Here is a 27673-nt window from a genome sequence, read left to right as displayed (position 1 = left end):
AGTCGAAATCTGGTCTGTTGAATGCTACTCAGGTGCTTTAACTACTATGCTAGAGGCCCTTTCACAGTGTACCGAATTCTTAGTAATGAACCAACTGTTAATCAAACTTTTTAAGCATGATAATTTGGTTGGGCAAATATTGGAACCCAACCACTCAGCTCTAAACCCTTTCACTTGACACAATCATACAAATCATTTTATACGGAGTATCATTTTATTATGACATCGACCTTTGGTTAGAATGGAACGCTTGTTTTTTTTTGAGGGTACGCACTGGTTGGCATTGCAGTATGCCGAGTTGGCTTTTCTTATTGATCTAGCCATACAAGTAGAATTATTGTAGATAATTGTTGGCGCGGGCATTAACGCTTGTGACTATGCCAGGTACATCCGGCGGCGCACGAGTAATGGCAGCTTGTTTGCGGCCAGGTCGGCGCGGCATCTCCAACTCGAGTCTCGTCCCGGGCCGACTGGCCTAGTCGGCAAGTCTCGCAAGGCAACGGCCCCAACCCTCCCAACCCCCAAGCCGCTTTTATTACCCACTAACCCACCCAAAGTCCCAAACCCAACCCGGACCAAACAAAACCAAACACCACCACCTCCTCGTCTTCCTCCCTCCCCCCGTCTCGTCATCGCATCATTTCCTCCCCAAAATTCCCCCAAATCGATCTCCCCCGCACCCCGAATCCCCACGCCGCCGCGTCGGAATCCGGCGCGCCCCGCCCCGATCCGTCCGATCCGTGCCGAATCGCTGCCGCTCGGGGCGGAACCCTAGCCTGATCTTGACCCCCGCCGATGGGCGCCGGCCGTGTCTGCCGAGGCGGCCCGTCCTCCTCCCCCGCCGGCGCCGCCGCGGGGCGGCCGTTCCCGCCGGTCGCCGCGTCCTCCTCCTCCGCCTCCCCTTCCTCGGCCCCCTCCGAGACGGCGTCCACGTCGGTGACCAAGACGGTGAACGGGTCGCACCACTTCAAGATCGACGGCTACTCCCTCTCCAAGGGTATCGGCGTGGGGAAGTACATCGCCTCCGAGTCCTTCTCCGTGGGGGGATTCGACTGGGCGATCTACTTCTATCCCGACGGGAAGAGCGGGGAGGACGGCGCCGCCTACGTCTCGCTCTTCATAGCCCTCGCCAGCGAGGGCACAGATGTGCGCGCGCTCTTCGAGCTCACGCTCGTCGACCAGAGCGGCAAGGGGCAGGACAAGGTGCACACCCACTTTGGGAGGTCCCTCGAGAGCGGCCCCTACACCCTCAAGTACCGCGGCAGCATGTGGTGAGTCTTCCTGAGCCTGTGCATGTGTTATATGGGGTTGCATGCCGCATAGATTTGTGGTGTCTGGGGAAGTGAACTGGCCTGTTGAATTGCAGTTTGCTAATTTGATCATTCTCTTGAGTAGGAACTGCTATATGCGCTCTAGGATGCATGTCACATGTGCATGTTGGTGAAACGTGGTTGTATGTTGGAAATTTGAGAGATGTTGATGTACATGGTAGGCTGGTAGCCCTTCTAGGTTTATCAGTCAATTTGTGTTTTTAGGTACTAGTGTCTGGTAGCCCTTCTAGGTACTAGATTAGTAGATTTGCCACTCTATTTGTGTTTAGTATGTTCTTAGGTGAATTCTTCTTATTTTTAATGCCCCAAAATTCCAAACTGAGTGGCTGTCTTTTATCCTGAATGATTGCTATCCGATTAGTTACTTTTGTTCATTACGATAAATGGCTTGGTTGTTTGGTTCGCTGGAAAATTGTAGTGGATTCAGTTTGTTGAGATAATTCTACGGGCTTTGATCATTTAGTTGTATCTATAGGCATGGTTCTGCATGTTTGTTGATGGTTTCGAATTCGATTTGCTGTGCCTGCAATTGGCTAGTTGGCTTCATATCATGAGTTGTTTGATTGCTCTATGAGGGCGCTTGCTTCTGACACTTTGGTTTGTGGATATACAGTGTCTTAACTGGTCTAGATGCACAACCTATTATCTGTTTTTGCCTTGTTATTTTGTGATTCAATGGGGCGACAAGTGGTGTAGAGTTATGTTGGAACCACTGCATGTGTATCTGGTTCTCAAATTGTTATTAGTTGGGCCATATGTTTTGATTTGATGATTCTGGATTAAGAAAAGGACCATGCTTCCAGTTCTGTTTGAAATTGCCCTAGATTGAATAGCTTTAGGATAATTTGTTTATTTTGACATCATTAATGCAATTGCTTGAGCCATGTATTTTTCAGAATTTTTGAGTTTGGGGCAAAGAAAGACATGGTTGGGTGCTTGAGCCATGTATATCTGTCACAAATTGTTGCTTTCTCATTGCTAACATGCAGTTTTTGATGTTTGTGGTGCTAATGTGCACTTTTGTAATGTCTGTATCAAAATATGAGGGCTACTCTGCGAACATTTTGTCGGATGAGATTGCCTTTGTAGTTATGTGATTCTTGGTTTCTTAAATTGCTTGCACCTTCTGTCCTTATATTTGGCATTCAGCGTTGGAATCTTACTTTACTGATGAGATATAAGTTAGTTCTACATATACAAGGCAATGATCAATTGAGACAACACATAAGACATTACTTTTATTTTCAGTTTTTTATGTGCAGATCATTGATCTCGTGGTAGTTCCTTGACTGCGCATTATTTCATCTGCTATCCTGTTTAACTGTCTGCGTGGCTGTTTTATGGCCTCTTTTCTGGGTTATTCTTTCTGTTCCCTAGTTATGGAAAGTAACTTATCTTTATGTGCATGCAGGGGCTACAAGCGTTTCTTCAAACGATCTGCCCTGGAAACATCAGACTATCTTAAAGATGATTGCCTTTTAGTGAACTGCACTGTTGGTGTTGTGCAATCACACACTGAAGGACCAAAGATATACACAATACCAGTACCGCCATCCAACATGGCTCAACATATTGGTCAGCTGCTGACAAGTGGAAAGAGAACTGACATCACATTCGAAGTTGATGGAGAGATGTTTCCTGCCCACAAGGTTGTTCTTTCAGCCCGGTCTCCGGTATTCAGGGCACAACTTTTTGGTCCCATGAAAGATAAGAATATGAAGTGCATAAAGATCGAAGACATGGAGGCTCCAGTATTCAAGGTAATCCCCTTCGCTCCTTGTTTTGTTACATGTTTTTTGTGCTGTCTATTTTCTTTGGTTTTGTACTGTCATGTCTCGAGATAATCTCTCCGAGCTACTATGATTCCATGATATTTGTTTAAAAAAATCCACACATATTGCTATTAACAGCATATAATATAAATGACCAGAACATAGACATGGTTTAACTATGCCAACTTGTAGAATTCTTAAATCAGTACTCAAGCAAGCAAAGGCTTTCCTTATATTGCCTTTGGAATGTCTGAGAAAGTAAATAAAGTAGAACACGCTGCTGATGTTCTGTTTGATGATTGCTTACTGAAGTTGCATGTTGGCCACCATTTTTAGGATATTTCAGTGATGCAATATATGCTACTAGCAAGCATTTCTCAGTTTCACTTAATAGCTATAGCAAAGGGGTCAAGCTCATCTAGTGTTACTTGATCCCATTGTATGATTCATTGTTGATGGGTTCCTTGTATGTTCACTAAGCTTTACATTCCCTTTGTCCCTCAGAAGCATGTTGTACTTGGTTTCCTTGCTTGTCAACATGTAGCAACTTACTCAATCTGAATTACTACACATTGAATTTTGCAGGCTTTACTCCATTTCATGTATTGGGATGAGTTGCCGGATATTGAAGAGCTTACTGGTGTAAATACAACTTGGGTGTCCACCTTGATGGCTCAGCATTTACTTGCTGCTGCGGACCGTTATGCATTGGAGAGACTAAAGTTGCTCTGTGAACTTAAGCTGTGTGAAGATGTTGCTATAAATACAGTTGCCAACACTTTGGCGCTGGCTGAACAGCACCACTGTTACCAGCTAAAAACTGTTTGCTTGAAATTCGTGGCTCTGCCTGAGAATTTGAAAGGTAAGTACCAATTTTCCAAATCTTGACTTATTTTACATTGATTTCTCATGGAAGCTGTTGGCTCTAGAAGGTTAAATTGAGGATGTACCTGTCTTAGTTGCTATGTAGTTTTATGAGCAGATGAATAGCCATCCTTATTCTAGGATCACATTCATGTGGTGCGCTGAAAAATAAACTGTAGCAATATATTATTGCCTGTCTGCACTGGTCTTGGAAATATTAGGCATAACACTATATTGGAGATTGGAGAGGCCTATGATGCATCAACAACTGGTTATATATTACACTGTTTTCAGGATTAGGCACCTTTGCCGCATGTTACATCCAATTTCTTAGTTTGGTGCTGATGAATGCAGCGATATGTCAGGCATGCTGCATGCATCACAGTTTTCATGAGCACAGAAGTTTGATTATAATTTGTTAAGGCTTCAAATAGGGTTTCAATTTTCTAGCTTCTTATTACCTGTGGGAGTCCCACTGCCACAGCACCTTTTAGTACTCCTTGGGCTAGTCTCTCATTGCTTTTGTGCATTAAACTGAGGAACACATTTGTTTGCTAGTATGATGGCCGGTCATAATTGGTAAAGATTTTAAGCCAGTTTGCTTGAATTGTGCTATTTCTGAATTTTTTTATTTCATAGGAAACCATGGTGCATTATTTTTAGTTCTATCAACCAGTCAGCCAATTTTGGTCTGCTCGTAAATTGTGGGATGGTGTTTCACTGGAGCTCAAGACAATTTGAGGACAGCTTGTCAGAAAACATCTTATTTTATTAGTCATAATCACATGTGTTCCTTTCTTACTTTTGGCTGACTAGTTACTGATTATATCATTTGTTATGTGCAATGTTTGCTGCAAAATAATAATTAGAACTTTACACCCTGCAGCATACGTTTCAGTACCATCTTTCAAAAGTCAAAATTTTATGCACTTTGTTGCTTGTAATGTTTTTAGTTGCTGTGAAGTGTGAACACACATCATGGAAACTGATATTCTAGTATTGGATAGATGCATGTTATGTCATTGACATATCACCTTAATGATGGACCGTAAATAGTTACTTTGATTTGATATGTCAACATCTGCTTAACCATGTTTATTTTTTGTAGCTGTCATGCAAACCGATGGGTTTGATTATTTGCAGCAAAGCTGCCCATCTCTTCTGACCGAGCTTCTCGAGTATGTGGCCAAGGTAGGAGAGCACGCTGTCACTCCCTGCTTGTATTCAACTGAAGTCCTTGATGGTGGCGATGCCAATGGAAGACGCGTGAAACCAAGAATCTAATGGCTGCCCAGATGAGACTAGAAGAGGAGTTCCTTGTTTCTTTTTCATTGTAAAGTGTTTCCTACATCGGTGCTTTTGTGGTGCCATATCATGAATGCTTAGCGTGTGTGTTTGTGTGTGTTGTGACTTCCATCCCTCTTCCTGGCCCTATTGCTTCTACTGTGGAGCGAGCTATGGCTAATATATATCCTACTGACTCGTGTACTCCAATTGTATTGCTATGAAGCACAGTTGCTTTGCAGCTAGTGATCATAAGTTGCACACAGGTGGCATGGCAAAGCTGGTCTGGCGCAAGGTTTGATCGAGTGGGAATGACGGCGCAGAATGTTCTTTTCACAGAAGTTTTCACCTTGTGCTAGTCCAGATTTGTCGATTCGTAGTCGTCTGTATTTAACTATTGACTGTATTCAATTGAAATGATGAAATGCAATGAAATGTATCTGTGGAGTCATGATTGGACTTTAACTTGCATACTCTGAACTGTTTTTATCCTTTCACCTCTGATAGTCCGAGATCTGAATAGCTTTTGCGATATCCTTGTGATTTGTGACAGGAAATTGGATGATGAAACGACAGTTGGCAAAACACTTAAAACACTAGCCTCCTGAAACTTCGTTGCAGTTGCACCTTCGTGGTTTTCTGTCCTTCAGCTCGTCATTCTTTCTAAAAATTGGCCTCTGGATACTTGTTTTGTAACCCTTCTTATCGTTACTGACTTATGAGGTGGTTTTTTGCAATTAAGCTCGAAGAAGAGAGGATCCAGGCACTTGGTGGCACTTGGTTAGGCAAATCTGCCGTTAACAGTCGGAACGTCTCCAAACCTGCTCTCTTTCTCTCCAAACCCCGAACCCAACTGCCTGCTTTGCTTGCTCTGCACTCCGCCACCGCCAATTCTCCACAGTACAGAGCCCTTCCACTGCGATCCCGAGCGAGAAACCAAGCAGCCAGGTATTCTCCCGAATCCGGGGCGGCGAATCGCTCCAGCGGGTGCAGTAACGGTGCTCCGGATCTCGTCGGGTGACGGCCGCCGCCACCATGATGAGCGGCAGCGCCCCTCCGCCGCCCTCGCTTCCTGCCGGGGTACTATTCTCTCTCCCATCTCATCTCTCTTCTCTCTCTCTCTCTCTCTCTCTCTCTAGATCCGTTCATATGCCTGTCAGTTTGGGGGGTGCTTCGAACCGGGCGCCCCCTGTGCCGTCTGATCCACGATATTCTGTCATATATAAGATTAATTTGGTTCCAATTTCCCAGTGTGTTCGTGTGCTCTTCTCTGCAGCTTAGTTACTTTGCTAGATGATGGCTAGCGGCGGAATTATGGTCGAAAATTACGGAACGCCTTTGCGTTTGTCACTGATTAGATGCGGCGTGTTTCACAAATGCAGAGTGGGAGCTTCTTCAGAGGATACACGAAGCTGTGCAAGGGCCTCGCCGTCATATTGCTCCTCGTGCACCTTGTAGTACAGCTGTTCCCGTCGGCTGTAGCCTATCTCGCGCTTATTCCCGCAAGGTAGAATCTCAGACCTCCAAGGCATTGGGATTCTGTACCCAGCAAGATCTTTTACTAGCTGCTTGGCTCCTAGTTTGCCCTAGATCTGTTTCGTAGTTACCTCTGTTTTGATTTTCCACTGGATGACTTAAAGTTGTTTCATAATTACCCTCTGAGGTGAAATCTTGTGCCAATACTGACTGTTAATGAGAGCTACTAATATTGGTAACCAGCACATCCATTTGGAATGCAGGTTAAAGATGCTGAGTTATTGTAATGATAACGATTAGTCAGTGTGTTAGATTAAAGACATGTTGGTCTCACGGTCTCACCACTAGATTGTATTCAGCATTTCATCTGGTGCCCATAGAAAAATGTTTTAAACTATGAAGATATTCTCTAAAGAAAGAATCACTAAACCAAATGTGAAATGTTGATTTTTCAGCAGTTTCATTTTTTCAGAACTATTTTTTTTTCTGCAGGACGATCCCTTTTGCTTGGAACCTGATAACTGCTGGCTATGTGGAGCAAACAATTCCGGGGGTAATTTATTTCATCCTATCATTTATCCAGAGGCCAGCGCACCTAATTCTGAACTTATTTACCTCATAACCGTCCTTACGCTCAGTCCTTTACTTTTTATCTAAAGATGACTAGTGGAACTAAATTCACCTGAAATGACATTGTTTCCATGGTCATATTTCACTTTTTTGTGAAAGGGAAGTACATCCAAATCCTATAAATGAGCTAATGGCACTTTTAGATAGGTTTCTATCACCAGAAGCAGCTAGCCCGAAACTCTTAATGACCTGGATGAGCTAATGACACTTTTAGATAGGTTTCTATCACTATAGTACAATTTGTTTGTGTATACTTGTTTGGATGTAACCATATATCACTCAAACTAGGAGAAACACTGACTTAATTTGCTTCCAGCTTTCTCTTGTTATAGGATGGTGGACATATAGGATGGTTCTTGTTAGTTGTTACTGAGAATTCTTCTAGATGTTCATTGTAAACTTGAATGTCATCTTAGGGACTGCTGTCTTTTTTTATAGCTGTTTTGCCTTGGAGTGTTTGATCTGCCATTTGCTGTTTGCGTGTTAAATGAAGTATATCATCACATTTGTGGATTCAACTTCTGGTCATAATTTTCAAGTATTATAAACTTGTTTACAACTATATCATTTTTTTCAAGAGCTCTCTCAAACTCACACGCTCAATACTCTTCCAGGTGATTGTTAGCATCATTGGTCTTCTCTTGTTTGGGAAGCTGTTAGAGCCTTTATGGGGTTCAAAAGAATTATCAAAGTTCATCTTTATTGTCAACTTTTCAACTTCAGCGTGTGTCTTCATAACTGCTATCGTGCTGTACTATATAACTCAGCAAGAGATCTACCTGTAAGTACTGTATTTCTCTACAAGCTTATGAGCATGTTGTTTGATGTTTCATATTAAGTCCTACTTTAGTGTTCTTACTGTCTGATTTTTCAGCTATACTCCTCTTTCTGGATTCTATGGAGTTCTTTCAGGATTGTTGGTGGGCATCAAACAGCTTTTACCAGATCAAGAACTTAACCTTTTCGTGCTAAAGATCAAGGCAAAGGTCTGTTTCTTCAATCCTCAATGAATAACTCTAGTTTCCATTCTATCATTATTGTTCGCTAACAATCTTTTTTTTCTGGGTATTCAGTGGATTCCATCTCTTGTTGCACTGATCTCAATTGCTGTAAGCTTCTTTGTAAAGGACTTGATGTCTTATCTCCCAGTTTTGCTGTTTGGCATTTATATGAGTTGGATTTACCTGCGGTACTTCCAAAAGAGACTTGAGACAGGCATGAAAGGAGACCCAAGTGAGGAGTTCTCTTTCTCAAGCTTCTTCCCTGAATTTCTAAGGTAGTACATTTTCCCTTTATAGAAGCTCTAAGCTATTTTGCACTGAAGCATCTCCTGACAAATTTATTGGAACATGCAGACCAATTCTGGACCCAATAGCATCTATATTCCATAGGCTCCTTTGTGGAAGATCCGAAAGATCTGACGCTAGGGGACAAACATTAGATACCTCGCCATTACCTGGTTCCGATTCGATTGAGGCAAACAGGAGGAGGTTAGCTTTTGTGGCTCTCTGCAGTTTTATCAGTGCATAATTTTTGCCCGCTTGTAATTTTTTCCTGCTCATACGATTTTGTCCACACACAGTCCTTAAATGTGAGCAACACCCATCATATTGCTTCCATTACACTGCTTTTTTCACTAAGTAGCATTTCTGGAGTATGCTGGTACCATTCACATCTGGTTTCAAGTCATGATACTGCATTCTACCTCATGGATTCTGTACACTACATAGTTGCAGTTGCAAGTTGGTGAACTAGAGTGGAGTCACCATTTGCTCCCTCTGACTGTTATATTTAGTTTTAGTTCTATTGTTGCATTAGCTTGTAGCTCCAGTTGGTGGTTTAATATGATACAACTCTGTTGCCTGTTGCTTGTTTCACAAAGCACTATTCAGTCTGTCAAAAGATTGTTTATCTCATTGCAGAGAGAGGGGTCAACGGGCGCTGGAACAAAGATTAGCTGAGAAGCTGGCTGCTGTCAGAAGTTCGGAGGGCACGTCGCTGGATGCTGCTGATAAAGTTTGAGTCTTCTATACAACGAGCTGTGCAGTTTCTGAATTCCTGGCAATGCGTGTCCATGTGATTTCCTGAAGGACAGAATCACAGAAGGAATGAAGAACATGTATTTACCTTCAGCAGCCCAGGCCTCATCATGGTTTATTGTCAGCAATCGATTTTTCCCATGGTTTCTCTGTAATCAACGAATGATGCACTAAGCACTGTACCTAGCATGGCCATGGTGACTCGAGAATGTGATGTTCCATAGGACAAGAATGCTTCTATGTTCTTTAATTTGCTGTTTGTTTTTAAGTATTGAGGTTGATAGTAGTTCACAGGAACCAGATTATGTACGGATGTTTTTAGAGCATTGTATGGCAGTTCTAAGCTCAAGAGAACTGTAGCCTTCACTTGTCATTTCCACCCTAGTAACATGGGAGGTGCACCGTGCAGGCTTGTCCATTGAGCTTGCCCGCTTGTTAGTTTTGGTTTAGGACTTGCACAAATTGACTAGGAATTTTATGATTCAAGGATTCACCACCAAGTATCACGATCAAGAGTTCCCTGTAGGATTCTCCAAAAAAGTTATAGTTTGCTATTTAAAATGTTGATTTTTACCCTTTCGCAGCAAGATAAAAAGGCTATAAACTAGTTTAGGATCGTCACGATCCTACAGGTCATCGAGAAAAAAAATTAAAATTACAAGTGCTATTGGGCACCTCTAGCCTTCAATCCTAGGCTTCTTGCCCTCTTTCTCACCAAACGGAACTCCTAATAACTCCTGAAAGCAGCCCTAAAAAAAAAACTCCTGAAAGCACCGAAAAAAATTGACAAAAAATTGGGAAAGAGCGCCAGTAAAATCAAATCGGAAGGGAGAATTCTGGAAGCCAACCGGACTCCGCATCCCCCACTCCGGCGCCACATGCCTCCTGCCTCTCTCGCCGCCGCCGCCGCCGCCGCCACCAAGTCTGGACCCGCTTCCGCCCCAGCACCCGGCGGCGCCGCCGCCCCTGGCACTAGACGCAACGGAGGCGCCCTCTGACCGCCGGTGGCGGGTGGGCGGGAGGGTCAGCGATGCCGCCGGCCCGTAAGAAGCGCGGTGCGGCCGCGGCCGCGGCTGCTGCCGCAGCTGCCGCGGCGGCGCAGTGGAAGGTGGGCGACCTCGTGCTCGCTAAGATGAAGGGCTTCCCGGCGTGGCCTGCCATGGTGAGTGGCTCTGGCCGCTTGTTCTCTCTGATCCGGCACCCCTTGCATTTGCGGATGCTAACTGTAGTCGAAGAGCTCGCTTAGGGTTCGTTGTTTGATGGGAGTAGATTTTTGTACCGTACTATGTTGATCCAGACTAAAAGTTAAGTTTTGTACGCCCTGCTCATTGTGATTTGGCAGCCTTTTATTAATCTGTACTAGTTTTTTGTGGTTTTTTTGGTGTGTTTAGTTAAGCTTGGCATTGTTTAGGGTTTTCTCGGCATATAGATTAGTGGTGAGTAGCTCACCAGTGAATAGAAGTTTTGAACACTTAGTATGTTTCTGCTACTTCCATGTCCTAGCTATGATTTCTCTCTGCAATTTGATGTATTTAACGAATATTGATTGCCTTGATAAGTGAATGGCTACTGCAATCAAGATCTCTTTCTTTCTGGCTAACGGGGTTGTAGAATTAAATTGGGCAGTATATGGGAGATTGTTTAACTTTGGAATTAATGAAGATGTAGTAGGCCAATGATGTTTGTTGGAGCAACTGTTGGTTCCTTATGCCACATGTCGGCAAGGGCTATATTTTAGGTAAACCCTGGTCCTTTAGGTGAATGAGGAGATGTTAAATTTTTGCTTGTTAGTACCAACATGTGGGCTTCAGTGGTTTCTGAATGATTTAGGCTGTGTACTTCGATGGAACATGGTGATTACCTGTTTGGTTCCATGTACTATTATATCTCATTAGAAGACTCGCGCCGTGGTTATCTCTACTCACCTAGTAACCCTTACAGCAGATGGAATATGTGCAATAAACTCATGCAGTTATCTTGTGCATATGAAACTATGAAGTTCAGATGGTTCTTTGATAGTTGGCTTTGTTATTTTTAATGCTTGCATACTGCTCTGTATCCCTTGGCAGTTTGATCCTCTAACAATTATATTATCTACTTGAAGTCTTGAACTGTGAAGATTTGGTAGCAACCACTAATGTTTTCATTTATGGAAATACAATAGTTTTAAAAGATGATTTGTCATTGTGTCGATCCTTATACTCTCTCTGCGTTTGAAGGTGGGCCAACCTTGCACTACTCTTACTTGGTTTGTTTGAAGTTTCTCCTGGCATAATTTAGCTCCTTGGTGATTTTGGCTCATAAGGTTGGTGGCCACCATGAATTGGTTTGATAAAATTCTTGTTTGCTTTGTCATGAGTGTGGGGGTTTAGATCTAGATTTGATGTTAACTTCCCATTGAAGTAACAGATATATGGTTTGTTTTGTTCATTCGATATATTAGTTTATCAAATATCTAGTCCATGCCAACATTTATAGATCTCAAGGCACAGTTAACTTTGCCAATCGATTACTATTCTGAGCATTAAGAAGTGAGGTTGGATATAGTCTTGATATAATGCTGCTTGTTCGTTTACCTTTATTTTGGAAATGAGTCCGTATGTGATGAGGAAATAAGCCCTATCAATTATTAGACGAGACTTAATATTGGACACATCTGTCTAGAATTTTATGCAGTTTGTCCCACACTTAAATTGGGGCCTCTGTTGTGAATAAGAATTTCTCTAGATATTTTCTGTCAATAACTTGCTTCTCATTTTCCTGCTGTTATATGTTTCTGGATTTCTTACTTTTTCATGTTGGATTTTGGAGTTGCCCATTAGTTATATTTTTTCTCTCTCAAACATGCAGGAGAGCTACACGCCATTTCATTAAGTTATATATATTAATTAGGTGTTAATATAAAAAGGATATCCTTGTCATTTGTCAATCATCACTAACTTCGATATTAACCTATGGTCCTAGATTTTTCCATGAGATTTCATGGGTCATAACTCAAAAGTGATAGACAGTTACTTTCCTTCAGCTACGACACATTTCTTTGCCTTTGCTCTCCAAAAGTTTCTTTTAATAAATAATAACATCTCTATTCTTCCAGAAGTTCTTTGGTGTTATTTCAGCAAACCAGTTTTTTTTCTTGTTTGTATGGCGTGTTAATTGTTAATACGTACAGATTTATGTTTATCCCTTTCTGGCCCATGTTGGCCTTATGGCCCATTCGGCCCATACTTTGTATACTTGTAACCCTAGACTGAATGGAACGAGGGCAGTCTGGTTATTCTTCCCTTCTTCTCTAACATGGTAACAGAGCCTGGTTCTCCCCGACGCCGCCACCGCTTGCAGCCTCTCTCCGCCGGCAAGCTTCTCTTCGCCGGCGAGCCTGCTGCTGACAGGATCCTGCGGCACACCCTCCCTGCCACCTGATTGTGGCTCTCCCTCCGTTGCGCCGCCTGTTCCCGCGGCGTCTGCGTCGCCGGTAGAGACGGTGCCTCTTCCCCTCTGCATTGCCAATTGAGGCAGCGCCCTCACCCTCTGCATCGCCGGTCGAGGCGGCGCCCCTCCCTCTCTGCAGCGCCGATTGAGGTGCCGCTCCTCATCCCCTGTACGTCTGTGTCTCTGATTCAGTCGCCGCCCCTCCTCTCCTCTCCGTCTAACCAGCAACAGAGGGAGTTCGTGCTGCTGTGGCGTCCACCCCTCCAACGTCAGCCTCGTCCCTCTTCTTACTGTCATGGGGTCATCTGCTGCTCCTTCTACCACTCTTGCACCCTTTTCATTTGGTGCTCCTGTCATGGATGTGAAGCTCAATGGATCAAACTACAGAGAATGGGCTTTCTCTCTCAAAATGCTGCTTCAATCTGCTGATCTTGCCTCACATCTCACTGATGCCCCACCACCAGCCACTAATGATAGAGGTCAAAGCTTGGAACCTTGAAGATGATCAGGTAATGGCAACTATCTGCATGAGTATTGATCTGAGCATTCGCTCCTGTCTTGAGGATCACAATACTGCAAAAGAGATGTGGGACTACCTGAAAGGTTGCTATCAACAAAGCAGCTCGGCCCTTCGCTATTCACTTCGCCAGAACCTTCATCATCTCCAACAGCAGGACATGTCGGTTGAGGAGTATTACAGTGCCTTCACTAAGATATCACGCCAGCTTGATTCAATGGTTCCCAAGCCTTCTCCCTTATGCAAGGATTGTGTCCCATCTTGGACTGACAGAGACAAGTATGATCAGCGAATACTATGTTTGACTTTGTGATGGGTCTGCGGTCTGAGTTTGAACCCATTCGTGTTCAGCTTTTGGGGAGACCTACTCTTCCTACATTGTCTGAAGCACTATCTGCTCTCATGGCTGAGGAGACGCGCCTTAAAACTCTTACTGCTCCAGTGTCTCAGCATTCAGTGCTAGCTGCTCCTTCCCTGTCTGTTTCGGTTGCAGCACCAGCCACCTCTCAGAAGACTCCTTGCAGCCACTGTGGCAGGATGAATCATCCAGATGAACGGTGTTTCAAGAAGTATCCTCATCTCTTGGCTGAAATGCGAGCAAAGCGTGCTGCTTCACGCCGGGGGCCACTTGCAGCTTCTTCTAGCACCCAAGCAGTAGCTGCACCACAGTTCCAAGCAACAACACCTCAGTTCCAACAAGCAGTAGCACCTCAGTTCCAACTTCACTCAGCACCTCAGTTCCAACAGCAATCTAGCAGCACCACCTCTGCTCCAGTCAGTGCATATATGTCAGCTAGCTCCTTGTCCTCCACATCGCACCCAGGTACTAGTTTTTGGGTGTTGGATTCCGGAGCTTCTTTTCATATGACTTCCGATATCTCTCATTTGGATTCTTGTCAGCCAATCGCAGATACTTGTTCTCGTTCTGTTCAGACCGCTGATGGTAACTTTTGCACAATTACTCATCAGAGAAATCTTGTCACTTCTGATTTTGATGTTTCTGATGTTTCTCTTGTGCCAAAACTTTCCATGAATCTTATTTCTATTGGCCAACTAGCTGATATGAATTGTGTTATTGGGTTTGATGCCACCTCTTGTCTTATTCAGGATCGGCAAACCCGAGCACTCTTGGTACTGGCCGTCGTCTCTACATCCTTGATCATCTTCGGTTGCCGCCATCACCTTCTTTTGCATCATCGTCATCAGCTTCTATTGCGGCCACTTTCCCTCAATGGCATCATCGCTTAGGTCATTTGTGTGGCTCACGTCTGTCTACCTTAGTCAAGCAGGGTGTTCTTGGTCATGTATCAATTGATCGCTCTTTTGAATGTACTGGTTGTAAACTAGGGAAACAGATTCAACTTCCTTATCCCTCTCGTGACTCCAAAACTACTTAACCTTTTGCTCTTTTACATTCTGATGTATGGGGACCTGCTCCTTTTGCCTTCAAAGGTGGCCACAAGTATTATGTCGTATTCATTAATGATTATTCTCGCTACACCTGGATTTATTTCATGAAGCATTGGTCTTAATTGTTATCCATTTACAAGTCTTTTGTTCAAATGGTTCATACTCAATTTTCTTCTCCCATTTGCATCTTTCGTTCCGATTCTGGGGGAGAGTATCTTTTTAATGCTTTTCGTCAGCTTCTTTCTTCTGAAGGAACCTTGCCTCAGCTCTCTTGTCCTGGTGCTCATGCTCAAAATGGTGTTGCTGAGCGTAAGCATCATCATATCATTGAAACTGCACGAACTCTTCTCATTTCCTCTTTTGTGCCTTCTCATTTTTGGGCTGAAGCTGTATCTACTGCTATATATCTCATCAATCTTCAGCCATCATCTCATCTTCAGGGCAAATGCCCTGGAGAAGTCTTGCATGGGTCTTCTCCTAAATATACCCACCTTCGTGTTTTTGGTTGCACGTGTTATGTTCTTCTACCTTCTCATGAATGCTCAAAGCTCACAGCTCAATCAGTTGAGTGCGTTTTTCTTGGTTATAGTCTTGAGCACAAGGGTTATCAGTGTTATGACCCTTCAGCTCATCATATTCGTATTTCTCGTGATGTCACTTTTCTTGAAAATAAGCCATATTTTTACTCTTCTACTCCTCCACCCTCCTCATATGTTGAGTCCCTCTCCTTCCTTTTCTTGCCACCTATATCTAGTTCACCATGTCCTTCCTCTTTTGACATGGTTCCATCTTCTCTTGATTCCTCTACCATTCACTTGAACCAGCTCCATCTCTTGATCCAACACCTCCACCTCCGCTATCTGTTCCAACTTCACAACCACTACCTTCATCTGTTACACCTTTTCCTTTTCACTATTCTCGTCGAGCCCATATTCCTTCTCATACCTCTAGTCCTCCTTTAGACGATACTTCTTCTCCTGTCCCAACACCACCTTCTTCTCCACCATATAACCTTAGGGATCGTTCTACTATTATTGTCCTTGATCGACTTGGTTTTCCCACTGCTGGTGCTATTTGTGAGCCTTCTTCTTATCAGGAAGCTGTCCATCTTCCTGTTTGGCAAGATGCCATGTCTGCTGAACTTCATGCTTTACAACGCACGGGTACTTGGGAGGTTGTTCCATTGCCTTGTGATGTTGTCCCCATCACCTGCAAGTGGGTATACAAGGTTAAAACCAAAGCCGATGGCTCTATTGAGAGGTACGAGCTATTGAGAGGTACAAGGCTCGCTTAGTTGCTCGGGGATTCCAACAGTCCTATGGTCATGATTATGAGGAGACTTTTGCTCCCGTTGCTCATATGACCACAGTCCGTACTCTTATTGCTGTGGCTGCCATTCATTCATGGACTATCTCTCAAATGGATGTGAAGAATGCTTTTCTTCATGGTGATCTGCAAGAGAATGTCTATATGCATCCACTGCTGGGAGTTGAGGTTCCTCCTGGATATGTTTGTCATCTTAGGCGTGCTCTTTATGGTCTCAAGCAAGCACCGAGAGCTTGGTTTCAGCGGTTCAGTTCAGTTGTTACTGCTGCAGGTTTCACTCCGAGTGACCATGATCCAGCTCTGTTTGTTCATACCTCTCCACGAGGTCGCACTTTAATTCTGCTATATGTTGATGACATGTTGATCACTGGGGATGATTCAGAATACATTACCTTTGTTAAAGAGCGCCTTTGTGAACAATTTATGATGTCTGATCTGGGTTCCTTAAGCTATTTTCTGGGCATTGAAATTACCTCCACTACTGATGGCTATTATCTCTCTCAAACCAAGTATATTCAAGACTTGCTTGCTCGTTCTGGCATCACTGACACTCGGTGTGCTGCTACTCCTATGGAGCTTCATCTTCATCTAAAGCCATCAGATGGTCTTCCTCTTGCAGATCCAACACGGTATCGCCATCTTGTTCGTAGCCTGGTCTATCTCACTGCTACCAGACCGGACATTGCTTATGCAATCCACATTCTCACACAGTTTGTCAGTGCACCTACCACAGTTCACTATGCTCATTTGCTTCGCGTTCTGCGGTATCTGTGGGGGACAATCTCTCAACGACTGTTTTATACCGCATCCAGTTGGCCTGTGCTCCATGCTTACTCTGATGCTATTTGGGCTAGTGATCATACTGATCGAAGATCTGTGACTGGTTACTGTATCTTCCTTGGTGACTCACCAATTGCATGGAAGTCCAAGAGGCAAACTGCAGTTTCCCGCTCTAGCACTGAAGCTGAACTAAGAGCTTGAGCCACAACAACAGCAGAAATTATTTGGCTCTGTTGGCTATTGGCTGATTTTGGAGTTACTTGTGCTGATCCTACCATTCTCCATTGTGAAAACACTAGTGCTATTCAAACTGCCAACAATCCAGTCAAGCATGAGCTCACTAAGCATATTGGTGTTGATGCCTCCTTCATACGATCTCACTGTCAACAATCTACTGTTGATCTTCAGTACACACCTTCTGAACTTCAGCTTGCAGATTTCTTCACCAAGGCTCAGACTAGAGATCAACATCAATTTCATATTCTCAAACTAAACGTGTCTAATTTAGATTCTTTGCAGCCACTTTTAGTTTGAGGGGGGCTGTTAATATGTCCAGATTTATGTTTATCCCTTTCTAGCCCATGTTAGCCTTATGGCCCATTCGGCCCATACTTTGTATACTTGTAACCCTAGACTGAATGGAATGAGGGCAGTCTGGTTATTCTTCCCTTCTTCTCTAACATTAATGAGGCTAACTTCATAAATACTAGCCATTATGCTGGGATTTCCTGGGCGAAGCTGATTCTTGTATTTTCTGGTTCTATTTATGCACTCCTAGTCTTGTTTTTGTTTACTCTTGATCATGCACATTGTTGTGAGTTGAAATTGGAGAATATCTTCATCGAATATCTCAGTTCATGAACGCTCATGCTGTTACAGATAAGTGAACCAGAACAATGGAACCTTCCTCCTCCTGCATCCAAAAAGAAGTTGCTGGTCTACTTTTATGGAACTAAACAAGTGTGAGTATCACTTTGAATTTAAGATCTTCTTTTTGATACCGTATATATGCTTATCTGTCCCATGCACATTGTTTGCTTGAACCAGATAGCTCTTTTCTTAAGATGTATTATTCATAAATAATTTGACTTTCATGAAACTGGATTTGACATAATGATGTGCATATGCTCCAATATATTTTCACATATTCCCTCATGTTTATGAACATAAGTAGCATACATATTCCCTCATGTTATGAACACAAGTAGCATCTCTATGTTTGCTTCTTTAACTGCAAGCTGACCATGTTTTTTGCTGCATAATAATTCCATAATTTATAGAAGTATCTGTTAGATATTCCTGGGCATAACGGGGATTTAAGTGGTTTTCACCTTATGGTCACTCAAGGTCGTTGTAGTTGCCAGCCAGTTGGATTTCCATAGTAGAGCACTATGTGCATGAGCATCACCTCTCGTGTTAAAATATGGGTATGGGAGTGGTTAATGTCTTACGATTTCTTTATTTTTAGTTGAGATAATGACTACGTAGTGTCTTACAAATTTAGGATTATTTATTTTTAGTCTAACATGTTCATAGGATCCTAGTAAATTAGTTTATCCTTTTCCAAGATTTTACTTGGATTTTAAAGAAAAATTCAAATGCAATCTTACAAAAATTACATTTTTAAAAAAAATGCATGCACAAGTTTACAATTTTTTTTTAAAAAAATACATGCACAATTTTACAAATTTTAAGGTATCTATCAAAGAAGATTAGGTGATGATCATGTGCCGTCAAATTAGTATCCCAGCTAATGATTATTTATGTAGGGAGCTATAGATGGTAAAAAATGCACAATATTCTGTGAAAAGGTTCTCAGACAAAATTATTCATGTGACATGATGTCAGTATACTCAACGCTAGTGTTGTAATCAACTTGCTTGGGACTGAAAGCCTTTGATGATGGTTTGTGAAATGCCCTCCATGCTAGATGAATGCCAAATTTAATTGGTTTGTTTGGCTAACTTTTGTGGAATCCCTTTTGTAGTGTGGTGATCTTACCATCTTAGCATGCTTTCATCTCATACCATGAATCAGGATGCTTTTATTTAGAGTATCTACTTCCAGGCAACTCAAAAAGTCTGTAAGAATAACTTCATGTGCTCAGAAAGTCAGGGCCAACTAAAGAGATGCGCCCTTTTAGAGTATATACAGTCCGGCAAGGATAAAATTTTTTCTTTTTCTGCCACGTACACAAAGTAAAAGCTCCTCTCCATTACAACGGGTGAGACCCACTATCAAATAAATTAATGCCAGCCAGGGCAGGTGCTCCCGGTCCTGGCTAGCAAGTGTCCAATCCCTCGCTGCAGTTGACATCCACTTTGCACAATTTTTTTTATTACCTTAGCTCATTCTCTTGCTCAAGTTCCAACATTTCTTAGATTAACGCCTCACCGTGCAATGGGCTAGCTTCTGGTTTGGATTATCTAGCAGCTCTTAGTTCCTCTTTGAGGTTGTTGCACATGCCCTTAGGAATCTTGTATTAATTAATGTTATGAAAACTTGATGTAGTGATCTCTGTTCTTACTTAATGTTCAGTTCTATACTAGCATCTCATCAGTTTATGACATTGAAGTGAGTTAGCTTAAAGACACTGGTAAACTTGCACTAGTTGCACCTCATGGCAACTGTCAGATTTGGATATTTACTTCTCAATTCACTAAATCCCAGTCTTGGACGATTGTTTTTTTACTGACATCAGGGTTTTTTTTATTATATTGTAGTGCCTTTTGTAGCTATGCTGACCTTGAGGCATTTACTGAGGAGAAGAAAAATTCTCTACTTGTTAAGCGACATGGGAAAGGGGCAGATTTTGTCCGAGCAGTTAAGGAAATAGTTGAGATTTATGATTCCTTAAAGTACGAGATTAATAATGAAAATAATAAGAGTGTCTTGACTGAAAACAATTTGAGGATGCATGTAGAAAATCATGTCAATAACAATAGCAGTTTGGATACTGGAGATCCTGAGGATGGTACTGATCTGGCCAATGACAACAAGATGGAGGATTGTCCTACCTCTTCCATGGATCACAACATGGATAATACTCCTCGGTCTAATATCAATACAATGGTGGGTGAGCACTGTGTTGTGAATTCTGCACATGGTAACCCTATTGAAAAGTCACCTATCCTTCATGATAGTAGACATTCTCCTTTGCATGCTAGTTCATGTTCAAAGAAGAGACAAGAAGATTCACAGCAACAAGATTCTTGCATGCAAGATAATTTGGCATTGTCATGGAGATCAGGAAGTTCATTAGGTGCTGAATTAATAACAAGCCAGGACTCCGATGGCCTGATGAATGTTACCAATCTGCTTTCTGTTGATCTGGTTCCTGGTGACAAGCAGGAAGATTCTGCTCGGCATAAGTTCGTTGTGGATGAAAAACCTAGCCCGTGTTCCCCTTCTGTGACAAAGGATGCTGTCTTGTTACATTCAAGTCAAGCGACCTGCAGTCAACTTGCACCCTCTGGTGCTAGTAATGATGATAAACCGAGTAATGCAGAAGATAATGTGCAATGTAATTGTAGTAATGAAGTATCCCAAACTGGAGTCAGGGATAAAGAAGTCAAACTGAATGGAATGGTTGATCTTCCCATGAGCACAACCCGAACTTTTAAAAGAAAAAGAAGGCAAAACAATAGTCGTGCTAATAATCCTGTCAGTAGTGAGGTAACAAATATGAATAGGGAATTGCAGTCTAAGTCAAATGGAGATATTGTATATTCTCCAAATTCAAGGAATGAAATTAACAAATCAGATGGAGATGAGCACTTGCCATTGGTCAAAAGGGCAAGGGTACGAATGGAAAGACGTACACCCAAGGATGCCACAGCTGATGAACATGACCATTCTTATGACAAAACAGAGCCAGCTAAACATGAAGATCCATGTTATAAGCATGCTACGCCTGCAATATCTGGAAACGATCAATCAGCTGATGACATACCTCCTAGCGTAGATGCTTCACCCAAAATAAAGCTCCCTATGCCATCAGGAGTAGTTCCGGATTATTGTAATAATAATAAAGAATACCAACCAAAGGTTTTGACATTGGATGTAGAAGCTGCTTTGCCTCCATCAAAACGCCTTCATCGTGCCTTAGAAGCTATGTCTGCTAACACATCTGATACTTTAAGTAATCTGCCTGAAGCTACAAAGTCAAAGGATGTTACCCTGAAAGGCTGCACTGCTTCAATGGAAAGGTCCCCTCCTAATAACTCTGCAGATGCACTCGTTAAAAGTCCAAAATCTGCATTGGCTGAAAGCCCTAAGGTATCTTTGAGTGCACATTCTTTAGATGCTCCAACTGGCCAAAAGCATATCACACAAGCTGTCCTGTTGAACAAGGATGCCTTCTCTCCTGTTCCTTTGGATTTGAGAAATGATGATGTCAGTGACAGTATACAAAGGGACAGAGTTTCTGAAGAAGCTTGCATGGACCGTGAAAATGTACCTAATTTGGTTCATACTGGGACTGATAGCGATGACTGTGGAAAAACTCCAACCTGTTCCATGAAATTGGAAGAGCCAGCCTTTGTATCTAAGTTTGATCAATCACCTTCACATGAAGCAAGGGGAAATGTGCCTATGGAATCTATTGAAGGCTCTAAAAATGCTTTCGGCATAACTATTGATGTATCTGCTGAGCCAGTTAGCCAAGCAAATGCTGTTGTCTCATATACTAATGACACTTGTGATCCTGTTGATGACACTGTTTTAGCTGAATCAACAGCTAATATTTGTGACGGAACAAGTACTACTTCGTTGGTTTCTAAAGTTTCATGTATTCATTCTGACACAAGCACCAGGACATTTGAAGAGTAAGTCTTCTATTTCTTGCAGAAAGCAAACCTTCAATTTATTTGTTATATACAGCCATATTTGTTTACCTAGACAGTGTGCACTTTTGCATTAATTCACTTACTGCAGAGCAAGCTAATAACAGGTGGTGATATTAATCACTTGCTTAAGCAAAGCAAGCTCTGCCTCTGATGGCTGGGTCGGTGTAGAACTTTATATAATCAAGCCTATTGTGTTTGTTCTTTTTTTTTGAACAGTATAACAAAGATGGATTTAATTATGCATTTGGGTGTAAGTTCAGCTATTATGTTCCAACTTACAATTCTTTGATTGACCTAGAACTGTAAGATATAAATGCTTATATTTCCTAGCAACTACAGATGGAATCCTTATTTGTTCAATTCTTTTGTCTACTCTCTGTTGCCACTAAGAATATGTAAACTTCATCAGTTCTTCAAAAGTCTTATGTTCTTAGTCATGTAGTTAGGGATAATAATAGTTTGAGTCTTTAATCTTGCAGGCATAGTTCTTCAGCAATTGCACCGAGAGACCTCGACCACGGATTAAACCCAAAAGATAAGAGCATATCTCCAGATTCAATGCCTACTAAAGAACTAATTGCTGATGAACATGCTCGTGGATTTTCTCGGTCAAATTCATTCATGCACAATTCTCTAGATTCAAAATTTATTTCTGAACCTTTGGTGAATATACCTTCACTCAAGGAAGGATCAAGTGACTGGTGTTCACCTCCAAATCACACGATAGGGTCTGGATCAGATAGGGTTCATTCTGAAGAAGATAGTGGTCCTTTCGATAATCTGCAATTTAAGGGCTTGAACAAATTAGCAGGTCGTAATGAAGCCAATTCATCACGGAGGGCATTTGAAGCTTTTGTTGGTACACTAACACGAACAAAGGAAAGTATATCTCGTGCAACACGTCTTGCACTGGACTGTGCCAAGCATGGCATCGCTGGTGAGGTTAGGCCTTGCGAACTCTTCACCTTAATTTTAGAGGCATGCTGTTTCATTGTGGTTTATCTTGGACGTCTATTTTGTATAAATCCACATGGTTTTATTGCTAACATTTCTTGCTTGTATTTGTATATAGCTTCCTGTTGCTTTCCCTAACTGCAATGATATTAACTCATGGCTAGTTTCCCATAGATCACTTTTCATTTGAAAGGCTGATTTTTCCCATCATAAGAATGTGTTCTCCATAGTTCCCCATATTGTTCTCATGGCCTCTGTACATTCTTCAATATGCAACAGCGTGCTATTCACAAGCTAGAAGTTAGTGGGCTTGCTGTGTTGCCCACTATGGCACTTCACTATTTTCAGGATTTTTGTTCGAGCATAGTAACAGCTTTTGCTGCCTTCAATGTTATTATTAAAAAACATTTTATAGCCATTGGACAAATCAATCAGTTTCAAGGTGTGCGATGTAGATGTGATTTGATTCTGTTCTTTTTTGTTCAATAATCTAGGTAATGGATATCATTATTGAACACCTGGAAAAGGAAACTAATTTATATAAAAGGGTTGATTTGTTCTTCCTTGTTGATTCAATAATCCGGTACTGTCGCAATCAGAAAGGTACATGCATATTCTTATATTTTTCTAGTTTGGAATGGGTAGATTTGAAGCTACTAAACTACTGCCATGAACCATGTAGGTGGACCTGGTGATGCCTATCCTTCTCTTATCCAGGCAGTTTTACCACGAATTATATATGCTTCCGCACCACCTGGAAATTCTGCTTGGGAGAATCGGAGGCAATGTCTTAAGGCAAGCGATTTCAGCAACTGGTTGAAGCATATGTATTTAACAGTCTTTCACAAACTTCTGTTTCTTGATGATTAGGTTTTGAGGCTCTGGCTTGAGAGAAAAACCCTTTCAGAATACATCATTCGCCACCATATTAAAGAGCTTGAAGCTCTTAATGAGGCATCATTTGGAAGCTCTCACCGTCCTTCAGGTACCGAGAGAGCTCTGAATGACCCTTTGCGGGATAATGAGGCATTTCTCGTTGATGAGTATGGAAGGTAGGCTCTACTTTTCCACTAAGGACATTTCTAAGGTTCAATGAATGTACTGCATAGGCTTAATTATTCTGTTTATTCCTATTACAAAAATATTTCGCATAGCATTTCATCAGTGTTGGAGTGATTTTGTTGATCTTTACATAATTATAAAAGGGAAAATCGTTAGTACATGAGTTTGGTGCTGATAGCATATCACCAACTTAGCTTCACCCTAGGTTCCATGAGATTGGTATATACAACTGGACTGGAAAACTAGATCGTGTTAGATGGTCCTCTCTGCTTCCTGCTTCGTAAATGTGCTTGACTACTTGCACTAGCAGGCCCATGGATATTCACGAAAAGCTTGGATATACACCACCTATACTGGATGGTTCATGGAAAAATCTATAATGAGACAGACTACCATGATACTTGGGCTAGTATGTATGTATGGGCTGGTACCACTGGTCAGTACCTGTGGACAAATTGTTTCTTTTTCCTTCTAAAATCCCAGATTGCCATTATTGAAACCGTGTGCTATGCGATTTTAAGTGCTTATTATATGTGTGACTTATTATATGTGTGACAGTTTGAGACCAGTTCAGATGTATCAAGAAAATATTGAGTATCAGTACTGAAATGTTTAAAAAGTTTTGAGGACAATTATAGTCATGACTCGTGATGACACAATAAGGGTGTTTATTATAATGCTAAATGTAAATGTACTACCTCCATTTCATATATTTTTCTCTATTTGACTATTGTCTAGTGATGGTGCTTAGGGGACCGAACAAAAATATGAAAGTATCAATTTTCCAAACATAATCTTTGTATATCAGGCATGCTCTTATTTTGTATATGTAACAAACTGTGTGTATGCATGCTGAACTTCTGTATCATCTTTTTTGTACTAAAGACTATCTGTTGATATGCTCCATTCTACACAGCAATGCTGGTTTTCATCTTCCAAATTTAATTTGCACGAAACTAATTGAAGATGAGGATGGAAGGTCCTCTGAGGATAGGAGCTTTGAAGGTCTTACTCCTGAACATGAAGTTACTGGTGCTAATGAGCAGGAGGCGTCCCAATTTCCTGTGACAAAGCATCAACTCATCTTGGAAGAAGTGGATGGTGAACTTGAGATGGAGGATGCAGCCCCGTCAACTGGAGCTGAAGCCAGCTCCACATGCCAAGAAGATCTAACCAATGATGCTAGCTGTACAAGAACAGCTCAACAGCGCAGTTCCATTCCGCCCCTACCTGATGACAAAGCTCCATCTCCTCCCCCATTGCCATCATCGCCACCACCTCAACCGCGCCCACCCTGTCCTGTCTCTCAAGGTTCACAGGTGCAAGGAGCATTGCTTGTGGCAACGGATTGTGTTGAGCATCATCATCCAGGAGCCAATTATGTATGTAGCTGCTCTTTTGTTTGTGCAGAAAGACTGCTCTGAAATTTATTTTTCAGTGACTATAATTACTTCTTGACGTTCTTTGCAGACTGTTGAAGGTCCACACCATTATTCTGTTGCAAACAATCGAGGCAACATGGATGCATGTGTAACTTCTTCACAGCCTCCAGTACACTACAGTTCTGGATATGCAGGGAGTACTAATCAAATATTTCAACCACCACCGCCTCCGCCACCACCACCTATTGCAGCATTCCATCCTTCTGGGCCCCATGGCAGCTTATGTGGGCCCTCATTACCACATCATGGAAATAACTATCACCAGCCACCATCAGCACCATTACCTAGTAGCGCATACCATATACAGCCACCACCACATCCACCAGGTCCTAATCAGTTCCCATATCCACCTGAACCAGAACAGAGAACACAACCTTGGAATTATGGCCCTCCCCATCCTGAGAGTTGTCAGTATGGTGGACATGACAGAGGACAACATGGATATAATAGGAGACCTCATTTCAATGACAGAGGGCATCACTTTGATGATAGGGGCCATTGCTTTGATGGTGGAGGGCATTACTTTGATGATGGGATGCATCACTTCGATGACAGATGGCACCACTTTCATGATAGGGGGCAAATGCACCATGAAGTTATGGATGGTGGAAGGTTTCCTCCATTCTTTCCACCAGGTATTTCCCCCCTTCTTTTTCTATCCAGCATTGATGTTTTGCATCCAACTGCTTTGAGCAGTTTTGCTGAAATACAAGATTAATCAAGTGTTTTTCTGAATTAAACTTTTATGCTTAGCCAAAAAACTTTTATGCTTTGCGAGTTTTGTTCTCATCAGTATCCAGTTGACACTATTCTTTTTTCCAAATGTCCAGTTTGACACCTTTTTGTTTCAAATGATGTCTGTTTGACACTAATTTTCTCAAGCGATGTGCAATTGACACTATGTATCACTGACTACACTAACCTTTACAATCATTCAGGTCCCCCATTTCCAGATCACTTCGAAGCGCCGCCCAACCAATTTCATTGTGGACCACCGCTGGAGCCTCCACCAGGTCCATGTTCTGGGTGGTCTATGCCTCATAGGAGATCCAAGTATCCTCCTGATTCCAGACAGACAATGGAGCCACCAGTTTCCAATGGAGGAGGTGTGCTATTTCATATTTCCTTCTTCTGCCCTTATGGTGTCATTATTCTGCATCATCACATATTCACAATATGTTGGGAGAGCCAGTGAGCCACTGTTTTTGTTCTTTGCGCACTTCAAGCTGAATGTTAGTCACCATTTTGAAATCAGGTTGGAGGCGGCATGGAAGGCGTGATTATGATAGATACCACTGATGACTGGTATTTGAACAGAGGTGTTCTTACATGATACCTTTACAACTGTAGCTTTAAAATTATGTGATTTACTTGGGATAAGGTACTTGTAAAGAGTGGAATCGGAGCATTCCCCGCTGCTTAAGTTTCCTACATATTTCTCTTTTTAATTACTGCAGATTGCAGAATGCTGACTCAACTCTGATAGTGGCTGATTGGCAGTGCTTGGTTATCGGGGATGGGTAATTTCTGACAATATTTGACGGTGCGCATTTACTCCTTTAGAAACCATATTTAATGGTTAATTAATTGGCACTTGTTTTCTTTGTGTTTATTGATCTGACACATGGTTTTTCTGGTTATATTTGGCAGGTTTTCCTTGTCATTGGTGAATCATGAATCATTCGTCGATGTCTCTATTTGCTGGTTTGCTTAACCTGAAATCTCCTGAAATAAAAGATGGGACCACCCTCCACTGTATATATGTAGTTGTAGCAGTGTTCTGCAAATGCAGAAACGGGAGCTAGGCCAATCCTGTGAAGAGAGTGAGCCATATGTGTTGTTAACCTAACATTCCATCTTGTCGAAGTCTGTATTTCGTTCCTGTAACCCAGTTGCCATCCAACCCTTTTCTAAGATAATTTAGTTTGTAGTTTGACAGCAGGGCTTTGTCAAAATTCAGATGATTTTGTACTTGTAGACTATTGGGCATCTGGTTTTGATACCATGCATATGGCTCAACACTCTTCCGGCGAATGCAGCCGAGTCGTCACACTGCAAAAAGGGTTCTGGGCTTGGGAATGTACAATGAGTTTGTAATATTTCGTTAAAACTATGTGATCTGAGTCATTTGACAGGTAACTCGTTTAGTCGTATGCAAGCAACCGTCAAAAGTGATGGCTCTACATCGATGTGATTTTCCAATTGAAATTATATTTTGGGTGCGTTTGGTTGCTTGTATCATTTGGTTCATGTATGGAATGGTTCAAAATAATTACAATTCTACATCGATTGGATTTTTTGATTGAAATTATATTTATATCACGCTTCCTCTATTGTTCATATTTGTATTTAATTTTAGATTATGGGCAAGCCCCCGACTTCCATTAGCATTTTAGCGAAGCCTTTGCATCAGCGGAAGTTCAGCGTAGTCTAGGAAAGATTCACAAAGATTTTCTACCACTGAACCTTGTTGATCCATTAATGCAAATAGCGGCGACGTGCTCCAT

General features: G+C 42.1%; 4 protein-coding genes across 9 annotated transcripts; all 4 read left to right on the top strand.

Annotated features, from left to right (window-relative positions):
* Positions 1-558: 558 nt before the first annotated feature.
* On the top strand, positions 559-5716 carry LOC101754947 (BTB/POZ and MATH domain-containing protein 1). The gene is made up of 4 exons (XM_004958483.4): positions 559-1271; positions 2743-3091; positions 3689-3965; positions 5076-5716. Exons 1-4 carry the CDS (start codon positions 796-798, stop codon positions 5249-5251), a joined length of 1278 nt encoding a protein of 425 aa, XP_004958540.1. The 5' UTR covers positions 559-795; the 3' UTR covers positions 5252-5716.
* A 318-nt stretch (positions 5717-6034) lies between these two features.
* LOC101754540 (rhomboid-like protein 19) lies at positions 6035-9769 on the top strand. The gene is made up of 8 exons (XM_004958482.4): positions 6035-6331; positions 6634-6758; positions 7220-7280; positions 7972-8138; positions 8232-8343; positions 8431-8633; positions 8713-8847; positions 9280-9769. The coding sequence occupies exons 1-8, from the start codon at positions 6287-6289 to the stop codon at positions 9377-9379; spliced, it is 948 nt and encodes a 315-aa protein (XP_004958539.1). The 5' UTR covers positions 6035-6286; the 3' UTR covers positions 9380-9769.
* A 381-nt stretch (positions 9770-10150) lies between these two features.
* Positions 10151-27477, top strand: LOC101753599 (protein HUA2-LIKE 2). Of its 4 annotated transcripts, none has more exons than XM_012844002.3 (13): positions 10151-10558; positions 17741-17823; positions 19585-21687; positions 22188-22650; positions 23157-23265; positions 23345-23457; positions 23533-23714; positions 24641-25106; positions 25195-25801; positions 26105-26272; positions 26422-26471; positions 26624-26709; positions 26817-27477. In XM_012844002.3, the coding sequence occupies exons 1-11, from the start codon at positions 10427-10429 to the stop codon at positions 26463-26465; spliced, it is 4470 nt and encodes a 1489-aa protein (XP_012699456.1). In that variant the 5' UTR covers positions 10151-10426; the 3' UTR covers positions 26466-26471; positions 26624-26709; positions 26817-27477. The 4 variants fall into 4 exon arrangements, with proteins under 4 accessions (XP_012699456.1, XP_012699454.1, XP_012699457.1 ...); XM_012844000.3 differs by having other exon boundaries at positions 10152-10558; positions 26422-26485; XM_012844003.3 differs by having other exon boundaries at positions 10152-10558; positions 26422-26547; positions 26653-26709.
* On the top strand, positions 11711-17719 carry LOC101752932 (uncharacterized mitochondrial protein AtMg00810-like). Of its 3 annotated transcripts, none has more exons than XM_022823909.1 (2): positions 11711-12978; positions 14453-17719. In XM_022823909.1, exon 2 carries the CDS (start codon positions 16115-16117, stop codon positions 17060-17062), a length of 948 nt encoding a protein of 315 aa, XP_022679644.1. In that variant the 5' UTR covers positions 11711-12978; positions 14453-16114; the 3' UTR covers positions 17063-17719. The 3 variants fall into 3 exon arrangements, with proteins under 3 accessions (XP_022679644.1, XP_022679643.1, XP_004958537.1); XM_022823908.1 differs by having other exon boundaries at positions 11711-14168; XM_004958480.3 differs by having other exon boundaries at positions 11711-14168; positions 14453-14864.
* Positions 27478-27673: the final 196 nt, after the last annotated feature.

Source organism: Setaria italica, chromosome II (assembly GCF_000263155.2).
Source record: "Setaria italica strain Yugu1 chromosome II, Setaria_italica_v2.0, whole genome shotgun sequence".
Lineage (NCBI taxonomy): Eukaryota > Viridiplantae > Streptophyta > Magnoliopsida > Poales > Poaceae > Setaria > Setaria italica.
Note: the sequence above shows the minus strand (reverse complement) of the source record. Positions and strands in the feature narration are given on the sequence as shown.

What these genes read in the sequence shown, in the direction of transcription:
- LOC101754947 (XM_004958483.4), top strand. Translation starts at nt 796, where the DNA reads ATGGGCGCCGGCCGTGTCTGCCGAGGCGGCCCGTCCTCCTCCCCCGCC. An exon ending in AAGTACCGCGGCAGCATGTG is followed by an intron (nt 1,272 to 2,742) that starts GTGAGTCTTCCT and finishes ATGTGCATGCAG; the next exon opens with GGGCTACAAGCGTTTCTTCA. An exon ending in TGGAGGCTCCAGTATTCAAG is followed by an intron (nt 3,092 to 3,688) that starts GTAATCCCCTTC and finishes TGAATTTTGCAG; the next exon opens with GCTTTACTCCATTTCATGTA.
- LOC101754540 (XM_004958482.4), top strand. Translation starts at nt 6,287, where the DNA reads ATGATGAGCGGCAGCGCCCCTCCGCCGCCCTCGCTTCCTGCCGGG. An exon ending in CTCGCGCTTATTCCCGCAAG is followed by an intron (nt 6,759 to 7,219) that starts GTAGAATCTCAG and finishes TTTTTTCTGCAG; the next exon opens with GACGATCCCTTTTGCTTGGA. An exon ending in TTCTTCCCTGAATTTCTAAG is followed by an intron (nt 8,634 to 8,712) that starts GTAGTACATTTT and finishes TGGAACATGCAG; the next exon opens with ACCAATTCTGGACCCAATAG.
- LOC101753599 (XM_012844002.3), top strand. Translation starts at nt 10,427, where the DNA reads ATGCCGCCGGCCCGTAAGAAGCGCGGTGCGGCCGCGGCCGCGGCTGCT. An exon ending in ATCGGAGGCAATGTCTTAAG is followed by an intron (nt 23,458 to 23,532) that starts GCAAGCGATTTC and finishes CTTGATGATTAG; the next exon opens with GTTTTGAGGCTCTGGCTTGA. An exon ending in ACCAGTTTCCAATGGAGGAG is followed by an intron (nt 26,273 to 26,421) that starts GTGTGCTATTTC and finishes TTTTGAAATCAG; the next exon opens with GTTGGAGGCGGCATGGAAGG.
- LOC101752932 (XM_022823909.1), top strand. Translation starts at nt 16,115, where the DNA reads ATGACCACAGTCCGTACTCTTATTGCTGTGGCTGCCATTCATTCATGG.